The sequence below is a fragment of the Rattus norvegicus genome, chromosome 7, assembly GCF_036323735.1.
Source record: "Rattus norvegicus strain BN/NHsdMcwi chromosome 7, GRCr8, whole genome shotgun sequence".
Classification (NCBI taxonomy): Eukaryota; Metazoa; Chordata; class Mammalia; order Rodentia; family Muridae; genus Rattus; species Rattus norvegicus.
Genome location: NC_086025.1, coordinates 74,482,399 through 74,498,187, shown reverse-complemented (window position 1 = coordinate 74,498,187; position 15,789 = coordinate 74,482,399). Strand labels below are relative to the sequence as shown.

The 15,789-nt window shown below is 37.9% G+C and overlaps 1 protein-coding gene across 5 annotated transcripts in view; it reads right to left on the bottom strand.

Moving 5' to 3' along the window:
- The window catches only part of Oxr1 (oxidation resistance 1), a 436,879-nt gene that overhangs the window by 352,300 nt on the left and 68,790 nt on the right, over positions 1-15,789 (bottom strand). For all 5 annotated transcript variants that reach the window (NM_001197907.2, XM_017594617.3, XM_063262910.1 and 2 more), the window contains exon 2: positions 8,487-8,643. In NM_001197907.2, coding sequence (NP_001184836.1) covers positions 8,487-8,509 — 23 coding nt within the window. In that variant the 5' untranslated portion in view covers positions 8,510-8,643. The remainder of the gene's footprint in view (positions 1-8,486; positions 8,644-15,789) is intronic.

Here is a 15,789-nt window from a genome sequence, read left to right as displayed (position 1 = left end):
CAGGACTAGGCTGTATAAGCAAACAGAGCTAGTTAGTGCCTGTGGGGATTGAACCTTTAGCCCCAGTCTCATCCCAAAATCATAAAACCTTCAAAGAATACCATGGACTTGATTTTCAGGTGTATCTGGTATTACTATTAGTACTAAAGTAATAACTTCTTCTGGTAGGTGCATATCAGTGGAAGGACACTTATATAGAATGTAAGAGTCCCGAATTAGTTCCATAGTGTCACAAAAAATATTATTTTTCATTTATTATTTGATTTTTTACTTTCTTAAAAAATTACATCAGGGTAGAAGTTTGTTCAGGAGAAATTCATACAGGAACCAAATTATAAATAACCTTGAATATAGTTTGAAAGATAACATAGAAAAAATGGGAAAGAATGACACAGGGTAAAATTTTAAAATATTTTTAGCAAGCTAACTTAACAAGAAATGTAATTTGGGAGCAAAAACGGAAACAGGGCCAATTCTGATCAATTCTGACAGGCATCAATAGTCTAGATTAGGGTGACAACAATGAAATCTAGGGACAGTTCTAAAAACAAACACTAGAATTAAATTGCTGTAATAGAATGTTTAAAATACTGGAGGGCCTGGCCCGTCTTGGGCATATCTATCATGACTATCTATCCTAGGGTTTGGCTTAATGGCCAATATACACAGTAAAAATAATGGAGAAAATGTAAGCAATGACTCCAAAGATAATTCCAGGTCACAGTAGTATGATGTCAGAATTAGAAACACACACCCAGTGGTTAATTTAATTTTGGCTGCATTGGATGTTGGGTGTAGGATAAGAAAATGTTCAAGGGTACCCAGTCAATGCATGTCCAGTCACTGACTGAAAGCACAGTCTAAGTCACAAGAGGACATACAGCGCACTAGAGAGAGATCTGGAAATTAGTAAGAGGATGAGTTCCTAAGGACCTTTGCTTGGTAGTTATATGCTGTATTGCTATGACAAAAGAAACAACCCGGACTGTTCGTCAAAGACATTTATTTATAGTTTTAGAGGTTAGAATTCCAAAATGGTGCAGCCATATTAGGCTCCCTTCTGGTAAGGGTGGAGTTTGTTATGTAACATTTGGGCCAAAAGCCCAGAGGGAAATACCCTGGTCCACAGGGGCCCGGCAAACATTTGGAGTGGTCTTGCCTTATAACAGCCTGCTCCTCAGAAAGAAAAATCATTTGCAATAGATACGAAAGAATATTCAAGAGGCTCCCTATAAATGCTAAAGTGTCAAGAGCTATTTCTAAAAGCATATCACCGAAGTTCAAAATAGTGAAGGACTCTAAAAATATAGTGGATTCATCTGAAGAGCCAATTGTAAACCAAATTGGTATTAATCCTTTTAATAATGAAGAGATTTCAACTTGAAAAGGTATGTTATGAATGGAAAGGCATATTGAAATTTTACAGAAATCAAAATCAGGACTCTACTCTCCACATCATGAGACTTTACCTCAAAGTATTACACCATCTGGGGGGGGGGGCTTGTTTTCTTTTGAGCTCTTGATTTGTCTGTTTTATTGTTTCCCGTTTTCTTCCTGTAGGCTGGTTCCTGCTAGCTTAGATTCCCCTAGAAGCCAAGTACTCTTCTTGTGCTCAGCTTAATTCCTAATGCTTACAGTCTCCACTGTTAACTATCATTACCCTTAGCATGAGGGTCTCTGAGTTGAGTCTACAAGCAAGTTCACTCACCCAGTATCTTAGTCATGCGACACGCACTTGTCATGCCGCCGGGAAATACCTGACCAAGGAAACTTTCTTCAGTATGGAATTCTTATTGTTTTGGATGAGAAAAAATGGCTTTATGTTTATGTGAAATCTTTCTCCTCTGTCTTCTACAACAGACTGTAGACAATTTTGATGTTATTTTTTTTTTACCATAAAGCTGGGTTTCAAGATCATTCCTGAAATCTTAATCTCATTCTTCACCTGTATCTCTAAACCTTTTCTCCAAAGAGACAAGTCAAGCTTCAACCTGTTTGCCACCATAAATATGAGTATTGCCTCTGAGAGTTAGTGAACGAACGTTGATATAAACAGGGAAAATTGACATAAACACAACATAGAATGGAAAATACATACTATGTGTAATATTTATATTAGAGATATAGAATTCATAATATACATGTATATAATGCAAATTAATCCAAAGTTCTTTTCACGTCCTTTTAGAGTTAAATTGAATTTGTCAGTATGCATAATAGCATTTTAAACTATAAACCTACTTAGAAAATATAATTCATTTCTTATAAATGTAGTAAATGCATTAATTACTTCAATAATTCAAAGCTTCGCTATATCTCCAGATACACATAACAGAAGTTGTATTAGCTTCAGATAAAATTGTCTTGGTCAACTAGAAATAAGTGATACCTTAGACAATTAACATCATGGTGCTAAGTGTTTACAGGAGTTAAATCAGGAGAAAGCATTAGTTCACACGGGAAAGCAAACCACAATGAATGGCTTACTGCCTCTTGAGGTAATGATATTTGAACACTTGTCCCTCACAGCATCAGATTCGTTTTACAGTAATAACAACTTTTTGGAGAAGAAAACCAGAAGACAACTGAAGGGCCAGCCTATCTGGGTGAAATAAACAGCAGTTCTGTCACAAAGTGTCAGTGCACTGCCCTGATGATGTCACTTCCCACCCATCAAATAAAGTAGCAATCGTGAACTGTTCACAAAAACAGGGACATCAAATACCATGCATGGTATGAGTATTTCACGAGAAAAAGTGAATATATATATAGAAAATAATAGACCTCAGCATTTTAAAAACGTGTTTTCTGTCACTCGAGTCATTTTTAATTTCTACCTTATAACTGCAGTATGTTTGGGAAACATGCAAGAGCTACATTAGTGTTTCTGAAAAGCGAGGCCTTTCCTCCCAGTGGGAAAAACGAGCACCTATTTTGTTTAAACATTCTGGAAGTGTGTGTTTAGAGAGTGCATCACACTAACTTGGGGATGTTGATTAAATTTCAGTCCTCTGGCCGATACATGAACACTATTAAGGGAAGTCTTTGTCTTTCCCAGCACACCGCCACTGTGCGAGCACAAGACACTGTACATAAAGGATGTTCAGTGCATCTGGCTTTTTGGCTTCTGAAAATTTGAATTCAGTGATTTCTTTATCCCCATCTGGCTGCCAGAAGCCAAGCAAATATTAATTGTTCTCCTTTTTTTTCAAAGTCTCACAATATAGGCCAGACTTGCCTCAAACTTGGGATCTTCCTGCTTACGTCTCTTGAATGCAAAGATCATTCATGGAGGAAAAAAAGATATTTTTAAAAAATACGTAGTGTATATGTAGGCATCACAGTACAAAATGGCTTGGGGTTATCACTTTTCAAAACCTCACAATTTGTCAAAATCAGTTAATACTTATCTTTCCCTACAAACACTAATCAACATAGATCAACATACCTACCATAGTGCGAAAACAGGAGGACTTGGGGTGCTAAATTCATAGGTGCCATGGAAGTAAAAAGACTTATCTGTACTAGTAGGGGGGTCTCCAAGAGGGAGGGACTGGACAGCCATTCTAGTTGAATCAGAGAAAGCTCTTTCTATACTTATACTCGTTTGTTTTTTTTTTTTTTGTTTGTTTGTATGAGGAAACACTTTTAGAAACAAGTCACGGTCAGTACACTGAGCCAGGATGATGGTGTGCACCTGTGATCACAGCTCTTCAAGGGAGAGGCAGGAAAATCAGGAGTACAAGGTAACCCTCAGCTTCATAGAGAATTCTAAAACAGACAGAGTTACCTGAGACACTTTCTTTAAAAACATATGCATGATAAAGTCTCCCTCTCCGCAATCTTGTAATTCAAGGAGCTCACTTTACATAAGTTTATAAAACCCAACTAAACGTCTAATATTACCAACCGCATTGCCTTTCACAGGAAACTGAAGGGAACATCACCAGCTTCCTCACTCCCAAGACTGTCTACTACCTGATGCTGTTATGTGAAAGATGAGTTCTAGTAGATAGATGGGAGAAAATGAAGAGAAGCATTCTGATTGGAAACAGAGGCTGGAAATTGTAGAATTTGCTTAGGGTTGGGGCATACAAACAAAACAGGGAGATGATATAGATATATAGATAGATTAGATATAGATATAGATATAGATATAGATATAGATATAGATATAGATATAGATATAGATATAGATATAGATATAGATATAGATATAGATATATCTACAAAAATCCAAATACCATATCTAAGGAAGTGCCAATTCCAAGTTAATATTTGGAAATTCCCCACCAGTCCCTGGTGCATAGTAAAGGCAATGCAAACATCCACACTTGATAATATTCACTGAATTTGACAAAAGTCACACTTTTTAGCCGCCAGGTGGATGTAAACATTCAATGTCATAAAATGCAAACCATGGAAACTGATGAGAATTAATAAGGAAGCTGTTTAGTTCTGGGAAGCACTCACTGGCCTCACACCATCTCCTTTGTGCTATAGACATGAGTCTCCATTTTCCTTGTTTAGAGCTTCTTGTGTCTCCCGCTAATTATGTCTGCTACCAAAGACATTTCCTTTCCAGAGATCTTAACCGGAAGTTGCCGCTGCTCATGGATGTCTTCATTTTATCCCAAGCAACTTCACCTCAGCCATCGTCTCCATCTAACAAATATGAGCTAAACAGAGAGACTCAGGAAACATCTGTTTTTATCTCTGTAGTAATCTTATAATCAATTCCACTGCTCCTCTGCGAGTAAAAATCTGGAAGCATTATAATGCCTAATACATTTTAGGGGTGTGTGTGTGTGTGTGTGTGTGTGTGTGTGTGTGTGTGTGTGTGTGTAAAACAAGTGTCATACAAGTACATTACTACTAGATAAGAGAATTTTAAATCTATGTGAGTAAGGAATCCCCTTGTACTAGCTATTTAAAAGTTAAGATTACTGATTGGATAGTTTTAGAAATGAATGTAAGTATCTTAACTTACATTTTCTTAATTACTATGCTAGTGTGGGAACTGGGGTCCATGTTCCACACATAAACATGCATTACATCGAGTTTACTGTTAAAATCAAGAAGTGGTTATTAGAGTTGAATACGACATTATGGTAGACAGGCACAAATGCACACAGAGTGACATGTGCTTTTTAAATTTATTTATTTTTATTTTTATTATGTACATATGTTAATTTAGTATGTGTGTACATATGTTAACATACACATCTGACAGCATAAATATGGATGAAATAGGACAACTTACAGGATTCTCCTTCCACTCTACAAATTCTGGGGACCAAATGCAGGTCACCAGACAGCAGATACCTGTGACATCTCAACAGCCCTGTCATGAGTTTTCACTGTGAACACAATACTAAAATTAACAAGAACAGGCAGAAGAGATTCTTTCAAAAGTACATCTTGGAAGAACCATAAAATATAGTAGGATTGCTACTCACATCTAGGCAGAAGCTGATCTGAGAATGAACCTTGTTAGAGGAGTCCTCTCCTTGGGCTGGAGACACAGGTCTCCCCTTGCTACAATTCCTACCATCAGCACACTGCAGACTTAGATTGCCCTGCAGGTTTCTTTTCCACAAGAGGAAATACACTTGTTAAAATTACTCAGGTATCCATGCACTCAAATATTACATGCCAATTAAAAATCAGGCAATACCACTTATTTCCAGAGTAAGGCAGTCTTTGTTTATGGACTTCAAAATGAACCATATCATGGAACAAGAATAATTCCATTAAATTCATGTAATTCTATGAACAGTTTCCACTGACATTTGGTAGGCTGCTCTACATCCCTAAGTAAATATTGACAGGATTATCTTCCCTCAAAATACAAATGACAATTGTTAGGGAGTGTGAAAATTCACAGGGATTAATATGGAAAGGGTTAGTCACTTCTTACAGGAGTCAAAAATATGTCTTGTGGCTTAACTTGAATACCCTGGACTCATTATGTTGTCTTCAATACTGGAAAGAGGCAGCTCAGATGCTAAGAGGGAGGATGCTACAGCTGCACAATGGTCATATTGATGAAACAGATAAAGCTCTCCCTCCCTGGGACTCTAACATGGGCGGGGTTGAATGACAGCACCCTGGCATCGACTCTCCCAGCTTCAAACCCCAACATGAACATCTTTCACTATTTCAGACATTTTGGGTGCCTACCAGTGCACTCTGAATTTAGTTTTTTCTTTTGGAATGAAGGGATGTGTTTTCATTAAATTGCCTATTTTGCATTTTTTACTCATCCCCACAGCGTCTATTTGCAGAACACCTACCAACTTGTGGCAGCCTTGACAGACAATTAAGCTGCAATGAAGAACTAGCTCTCTTGCTGAAGTTCACCTTGTTTCAGGTGACCCTAAATCAAATCAGCCCATCACAGCAGGGTGAAGTGAGGCTCCCTAAGACAGAAGCCTGTGTCAGTCATGTGCTGTGACTACGTACTGGGTCATACCAGATTCTGAGATCTGACAGTCACATCTGCTTTAATCCCTCATCCCCTAATGCCACTGGTCCCTTTCCTCCTCCATTTCTTCATCCTCTTCCTCCATTCCTCCTCTGCCTCCTCTCCCTTCTCCTCCGTGACCACCCACCTTCCTTGATGTACTATTTGTTTTCTGCTTATTTCATTTAGTCTTCTGACTCTATGTGCATATGCCCACACACATGTGGAGGTCAGAGTCGACACTACTTGTCTTCTTCAGTTCCTCTACACCTTAGTTTTTGAGATCATCAATTCAGGTAGAGTGGGTGGTCACACGCCCCATGCATTGCCCTGTTTCAATATTTTAGGCGAGAATTGTAGGAATGCACAACCAAGCTCAGCATTCCACATATGGGATTTGAACTGAGGTCATCTTGTTTGAGTGGCAAGTACTTTCCTCTCTTTAGCATGTGTATGGTCTTTGAAGATTGATTTCCCACACTGTTGCCAGGGTAAAATTCTTTTTTAAAAAATGGGTCAGGATTTTTCACAGATTCGAAAAGATTATCAAGACTTGGAGAAATTAAAGTTCTTTTAAAAAATATAATGATAATTTCATTTTAATAGAAATATAAGCGTAAATTACATTCTGTACTGATGATTTACCATTTAAGTATTTCATTAGTGATATACAGAATATATTTTAAATCTCCTAATTCTATTGATTTATGTATTCATTCATTCATTTATGCATTTATCTATCCAAATGAGGCACCCAACACTCAGGCCTAAAAAATCCAAGGACACATTCTATGGAAGCTATTAAGAATTAAGTTCTTCAGAACACTGCACTAAATTTAAACAAATAATTATACCCTTTGCCCTAAATAAATCCCTTACTTATCTAAAAATGAATTCACAGAACTACAACAAATCAGCAAACAAATCCTGACTCTGATGCCATTTCTGTTTGCAGAAGAAAATGAGATGAGTTCCTAAAGAAATTCGGAGTTAACAGACGGCTCTTACAGTCGTGTATTAAATACTGACACTTTTCTTTCTTTATATTTAGATACTTCACAGTGCCATTTCTTTACACCAAAAAGAACTCTGGCGTTCATTCATCCCTCGACATTACTGTTCCTCACTGGTATAGAAAAGCTGTTGACTCATAGGAAATTATCTTGCAATTTCTTGTTTTTATTGTCACAGACAAGATTAAGCAGGAACCGAAAGCCAAAGATGAGCTACAATGGAGCTATTCGGAAATATGGACCTACGATGGAATTTTGAGTTCTTCTTAGTTTCACTTAGTTAGATTTTTTTTGAGACGTGAGGCCTAAAGAAAGGAGAAACTGATGAGCAAACATCTATTCTCCATGCAAGGCTGCGTGGTTGGTTTATTAGTCCTCGGTCAGAGAACAGATACTTGTGGGAAAGCACATTGGAGAGATACACTCTTCCAGTTTCCTGTTCCCCTAGTGTGGGAGAGAAAGCTATTAGGTGCCATTGATGTTTGGTGTGAGGCTTGGACCCTTTCAAGAGTCCCCAGATGTCATAGCACTGAAAGGGGATGATGAAAATCTCACAGGTCCCCACCCCTAGATGAAGTACTACACGTAATCAATAACTACCGAAACAGAGAAGGAATCCGAAGACGAGCCACTAATAGGTTATCCAATCCCATTTGGTCAGCCCTAAACACATATGAACATGAGCAACACTAAATAACCCTGCAGGTGGTACCGATGCATATGTGTAACAATAATACAGACTAAGTAGTCATGAATTTGAGGAGTGGGGAACACAGGGAGTTGAAGGGGAGGAGAAGGAAAGAGACCGGATGAAAATAAAGTAACCATATACCGAATTATCTAAAAGTAAATTAGAAAGAATAAAATCTCTTCTCCCTCTTAAATAAGACAATCAGAAAGTTCAGTTTTTAAAATACTATGCCCAGGTTCCAATAGGAAAACTTTCACGAGCCCCTGCTTCCTGTGTACATGTATTTGTTCTTGAGATTAGGATGTAATTCACTCACCATGATAGATTAGATACAGACATTGCAGCAATCTGTGATGGAATCCTGGAGAGTCCAAGTAGGGAAGCAGTATGTCCACTGGACAGGACCACTGCCACTTTCCACTCTGCCCTTGGAACAGGCACAGACCACTTACTTATTCAGGGTTTGAGAGGACCTGAGGAGAAAACAAAAACATTGATGTTTCTAGGACAGACTCTTAGGAACAGCAATAGATCCCTTTCACCAGACTGGAAGCCACAATATAGAGAAAGACATACCAGGGTATATTATATTTTCTTAAGGCAAACAAGATGCCATCCATCAGTGATAGAATTAAAATGACCATATGAATGGCTGAATTCCCTACCTATAAAACCCACTGAATGGTGACCGAGATAGTCTTTCTCTGAAGTAGGGAATACAGAGAAGAACCCAAAGTAGTTTTAGAGGAATCTACTTTTTAAGTTAGTTTTACACACTTGTGACAAAAGTGATCAAAATCCTGATTTTCTTACAGCAGAAACACTAAAAGACAAAAAATGTAAGTGGATAAATAATTACAGAAAAACACAAAGACCTTGGTATGAGTCATGATCACATTATTCATCTAACAGTAACACAAATCCAGTCACTGCTGCTCTGTGTAAATACCATGGAGGAGAGAGGTGGAAGGAAGGTTTTTACATGACTAATATCACTGCATACAATTTTTCTAATATCTATTATATACATTGTCCTATATTTTAAACCAAATTTTTCTCAGAGAACAACTAACTCCAGAATTCTATTTTCACTTTTAATAGCTCGGGAAATTTTCTACTAACCTAATAAGAATATTTATTGAGTATATACTATATGAACTAACAATAGCATAGATATAGGCTTGCAATAAAGATGAATGACTCTTCAATAAAGATGAATGACTCTTAAATATAAGACACTGATCCTATTTCTAAGCAATATTTTATACAAAAAACTCCATTGTTATAAAATGGAGTAGATATTCTACAAAAGCCACCGCACGGTACATACTGGCAGAAAAGAGAGTCTTCCAGCTCAGTTACAGAGATCTGAAAAGAATTTCTAAAGAAGAAATCCATAAATTACCACCAGAAAGCTTAGTTAAAAGTTTAAACAATCCAATGTCCTGGTGCATCAGCAGACTAGTTTATTTGTCTCTTACATACAATAACTTGAAGCACAAAAGTCCACGGATAATAGGATAACTCCACTGGATAAAGAATCTTTCCTTCGTGTTTCAACATATATGTTCTCTTCCTGACCTTATTCTGTTTGCTGAGCTCCAGTGAGTGTCGTACTCCAGCAATCAGAAGGGAGAAAAAATTAAGAGATTATGTGCCCAAACGTTTACATGTAACATCTCTACCTGAATTTTATTGATTAGAATGCTTAGTCATCTGGCCATGGTTAAGCTAAAGGAAGAGGTGAAAATGCTGTGGGTATCTGTACATTCACATACACTCTAGCGTGTCTATCAAAGGGGAATGTGGAGCCGAGAGTGAAAGAAAACTATCAGAGTTTCTCTCCACACTCAAAATGCAGTACCTTGACCCTGGAGTAGTTTGTAAATGCTGTGCCCTTCACAGAAGGATTACTCATTAGAAGAGAGGCAGAATCAGCCTATGAATGGCTAATAATTTTGCAAGTATACTTTATAATAATGTTAAAGTTCATTTTTTCTAGATAGGTTAATGGTCAATGAATAGGTATTGTGCCCAACTACTTAGCCCTTAAAAATAAGTGCTGTGGATCATGTGATAGAATAATTATGGGTGTCAGTTGATTGGATCAAAACCCACCAAATCAGTAATACACATGGCTGGGTGTGCTCTGTGGGGTCAGTTTGTAGGTTAGGCCACTGGGCTCTACCTTAATCCATTGAAGGATTAAAAGTTTAAATCTGTGATTGGGAGGTAGCAGGACTATGGGATGTGGGAACATGGCTGGAGGACCTTGGTCTTTTTGGGTTTCTCCTTCAAAGCTTTGCCTTGCCAACCCCCTTCTGCTACAGATTCACTCTACTTCCTTCCTGTTGCCATAAGATGAGGAGCCTCAGCCACATCCTCTGGTTGCCATGGTGACCTGCCTCCCCTGGGGTCTAGATTTAATGGAGCCAAGGAATATATACTAAAGTTCTGAAATAATGGTGATCTAAAACAAATCCTTCTACACTTACATATCATCTTATCACAGCAATTTAAAACTAATAAAGAAAAATGCAAAATGATAGAAAAATTTAACATGGAATGAAGATTAATGAATAGATTTGTATGAGTGCACATGAGTCACTATGGTGATGACAGGGAAATGAGTTTAATTCTAATGAATTACAATTTTGACCAGAAACTGACTGCCAGGACAATTTTGGTCCTCTCATAGAATAAGCAGTCATGAATGCCTACATCCTAAACTGTCTGAATACATTGCAAAAGAAACTGTTGACTACACACCTTCTTTGGTTAAATATTAAGACATGTAGCTAGAGATTGCTAAGAATATAGAAACTCTACCTTGTGTCAACTTCAACAGCTATCCTCAACCTTACATAGCTCGACATTTCTCAGGAACTCAGTTACCAAGAGATATCAATATCAATATGCAATATCAGTATGCATAAGATATTTTCCAGTCCTATACATTCTTCTGGATATATTCGATCTCAGCTTTAGAGAGCTGCACGTCTGGATGGCATTATTTTAATACATAATCAAATTACCTTTACTGAATTATAATAGGCATTCTTTCCCAGACATTCCAAAGAAAGACATAATTAGAGAAAATAATAAGCAAATTCCACAACTATGAAATGAGCTATTGGGTTTATTAGAATAGTCGCCAACACAAAAATACTGTCTTTATGAGCATTCACAAGGACACGTGCTGTTAGAATTCAACACCAGAAAAAATATTATTCTCAAATTTGAGCATGAATTTATAACTTTCATCCAAAGGGTACCATAATTAAAAACCACTATCAGTCCCTTCACTGCAGTGAAATATTATGTTCGTGTTAGATGAAACCTTTCAAAACATCTGAAGTGAAGTGATGTCCCCGAATGCCCAGGCAGATTGGCGATTGCAAGTCCTCCTTTTTGATCATAGTTTTAGTATGACATTAAGGAAGGCAGCCTGTGAACTTAACAAAAGGCCCCACCATTAATATAGTCATTAAAATCATGAGTGGCTCTTGAACATAATGGATTACCAGGATAGTGTTTTAATAAACTACTTAAACATCTATTATTCATAAATAAGATGTTATGTTTCTAATCCAGTTGAAGAAACACCATCTTTTAACAAGCTCAACTAGTTGCAACAACTTTGCAATACAGTAACATGATATTCACAGCAAATTTGAAGTGGGTTTATTCACACACACACAAAAAAGCCATTTCAAAACTTAGTCCTTTAAGTATTTTGTATCATTTAAATCTAAAAACTCCATGAATGCTTGTTTGAATCATGTAATATAGAATAAACCAAGTTGCATAGATCCAATGTTTGAGGTCATAAAGCTATAAAATATTACTTGAAAAAAAGAAGTACAATGTTTAAAGGTTTGGGCCATAAAAACACGTATGCTAACTATATAAATAAATATTGCATGAAAAATGCCAACTGTACATCATGAATTACAGTGCTTTGTTCAAAGAAAAAGAGATCTTGGGCCCCAAAGGGATACCATATACAATATTCTAACTTCAAAGCAATGATCCATTCTGCTCTAAGTGATATGTGGTACTGGTGAGGAGGTGAAGCATTCATTCAAATTCTGCTCTAAATACTGCAAGACACATGGGGCATAAATGAATAAAATGCACTGGTCTGGAAAGGATATGCTTCCATTGAGGAGTCAGAACAGATTTCAGAAAAGCAAATCATCATGGAATATTAAGCTCCCGATGTGTACATAATTCAGATGTGTTTGGGTATCACCTGACACCAGCGGTCTCTTTCATTCTTGGTTTACTCATAAACTAACTCTATGGATGAACATTTTAAATCCTAGTCTCTCTGGTCTAATGGAGCCTACCTGCTGGCTTGCAAATCCTTCATAGACTAGCACTGATTATTGTCAGTCACCCAACACACTAATCTCCATCTACTCTCATTTATCTACAAACTCAGGGGATGTGTAAAGGATCCACTGACCCTGTGAATCCTTGGAGCAATTCTTCTTTACTTTTTTGAATTAATTTGTATCAAATAAAATGTATTTTATTTGCCCTTCCCTAAATAACCTATCAATTTAGAAAGAAAAGGGCTTGATTCTTTTGTATCTAAATTCTTGAATATTCAGAGTTTTTCTGGTATTAATAAATCTAGGGAGAAGCTTGAGAGTGGACCATGGTCAAACAGAGAGACATGATCTAATTTGTTGGACAATAATAAATCCACAAGCTACATAAGTTTTACTGACTAAAATTTGCCAAGGAGTCCTGATTTCACTTAACACTGGAGTCATCTTACACGAAGGCCAAAGGAGGGATGAAGAGGCTGCAGAGTTCAAAGACATCTCACTGAAGGCAGAGGCAGAGTGCTGACCCGGACACACAGACTCACTGTGGGTGGTTGAAAGCCCTTTCCACAGACACAGTCTGAGATCTGTTGCAGTCACATGGAACTCAGCCACTTCAAGGCAGTGGTGGTTCAGGGCAGAGCAGGCTCAGGGAAAGGAGCAGAGCGATAGATGTAGGACCAGGTAGAGACCCTGCAACTCAACTAGGTCATATTAGCAACAGGCACGATGCATCAGGATAGCCAAGTGTCTGATGCATGTCCGTTATATGATGTATGCACAGCATGTTGGATGACAGGTCAGCAGTACTACTGTGTGTCCTTGTTTTAGTTGTCTCTCCTTTTTTATTTGGATGAGGACGTTATCTGGGTGGTCTGATGTGTTTGAAAAGCTCACAACAACAATATGCCTAGAGCACCCCAGTTTACCAAATTTAATAGATTGCCCTTTCCTACCTGCAGGACAAATTTATCATCTGTGTCATACTAGACAGAAAGTGGCTTCTTGTTCACAAAATGAGAGAGAGGTTGAGTTATTCTGCCCCGTAGTTATAATCAGCATAGATATAATTGCTGTACTGCAAAATTGTCACTTGGCACAAGGAATAGCCTGAAATCCATCATTTCATAATAAATGGAGTACTTCTGAGGAACATGATAACCCAAACCAGGGCATGGGCTGATCTCTCAGATTCAGAATAGTTCTGCCAGCCCAGACCCACAGAGTACCTGCCCAGCCACACAGGCTACACTGTGAAAACAAATCTTGCAGAATAGCTCTAAAAACCACCCGAGAAAGTACCTCAAGCTGTAAGATAGCAGCTGCTAGCTGTAAGATAACAAGTCTTGACCACAGAGGAACCCAGAGGAAGAACAGGTCTGTCAGTAACCCTGCAATCTCATTCCTATGGGCAACAGTCTTATAATCCAGTTTTCACTCCTCTCAACAACAGACACCAACAGGCCTCTCTGTTAAGTGACCTGCTGGGAGACATTCCCATCTCTTCCTGCAGACATAGGCCTGAGGAGCCCAGTCTCAGCTGGAGACCATGAAGTATCTGTCACCCAGCTCCAGAACGGGGCAGTTCATCCAACCTGGGAATACACATGGTGATTCGGCACTGAATCTAAAGCCTAGCACCATGCCAGTCAAAGCTGAAAAACTAAGAATGAATGTCTACAGCTACAAGAGTAAATTACTGAGTCATTACCGCTGCCATTATCTTTTCTCCTATTATCTTTTTTTTTTTTGGAATTCATTATGAGGCAGGCAATATCAAATTTTTTCATGAATTAAAATCTGTACATGACTTTTATAGGTACTAATAACACCAATGAAAAATTCTTCAAGATACTTACTAAAAGAATTGTCTTTTCTTTACAACTATAAAATTTAATTTTTGTTCTTTTATTTTGAGGTCATGTTTAAACATTTGGGACTTCTAAGATGCTTATTGTTCCTTTCTAAATGTACGCATATTTATTTATTTGTTTGTTTTTTTGAGACTGTGTCTCATGTAGCCCAGGTTAGCCTAAAACTTGCTACATAGCTATATAGTTGACAATTACCTTGACATTCTGGGAAGGTAAACTCTTTGCTACCACTTCTGAGTCCTGCATTTGTAGGCAGACAGCCACAATGCCTGGTTTTATGTGGTGTTGATGTCAATTTGCCCAGCAATACATCTGCGCTAGGCAAGCACTCTACAAACTCAGTTACATCTCTAGCTGAAACTAGTTGTATTTTAAAGCTATTTTATCCTTACTCAAATCTGTTTATCAAGTATAAATTATGTTAACTCCAGAGCATAATTCACTTTGCAAAAACCATTTTGCCTCTTGATTCTATTGAGAACATAGGCTAGTGGTATAATATGCAAATTACTATCTTTTTGTTTGCAAAGTAGGGTCAAATAATCATGACATTCTAGCAATTTCTGTAATCAAATAAGTTTTATCAGGATACAGAAATGTACCCCTCCCTAACACCTGAGCAATTAAGATCGGCATGGATATAACCTCTACAAATGTTCAAGAACTTTCCAAGCTGGTTTTATACCCACTGACAGCTACCCTGAAACTACTATCTTGGCACAGGTTGAAAAATCCCCACATTTGAAACTTGAGATCAGCACAGATGGTAACCTTGGAGACAAGCTAATGCAAAGCTTCATGTGTCCTCTCTCTACAGAGCAGCTGTCTTCGTTGCTGTACTGAAGTCATTTCGTGGGCATTATTAGTATTCAATTAGATATGTCAGTAACTGGTCTAAGGCACTGATTCCTGAGATCCCATTGTACAGATAGGTGACTGAAACATGCTCCTCAGAAACAGCTCCCACCTCCAAATTTAGGAAGTCTTTGTCATATTCAAAGAAATAATTGACAACGACCTTGGAGCAATTTTAAAACACATTACTAGCGGAAACAGAGATGAGTCCAAAACCTGCTTGCTATTTTTCCTTCATCTAGATGACTGATTGTATAATATACTGTTAAATATGTCTAGACAACTTCATCTTATGTTCGTATGAACTACAAAGGCATCGTTCTAGCTGCCCATTGAACCCATCTGTTCTGACCCTGTTTCTCTACTGCCGACAGCTTTCCCTGCCACATCCTAATGATTCATTCTTTTGTGTGACCCTGACTGCAGTCTCTGCTAGCTAAGGCTAAGGCTATGACTTAAAACGATGCTGTTTCTCTCCTTTGCTCCCAGGACAAAGCCAACCAAGCACTGCTGCAGACCCACCCCTTCCCCCTTCCAGCACCCATGGGTGTTT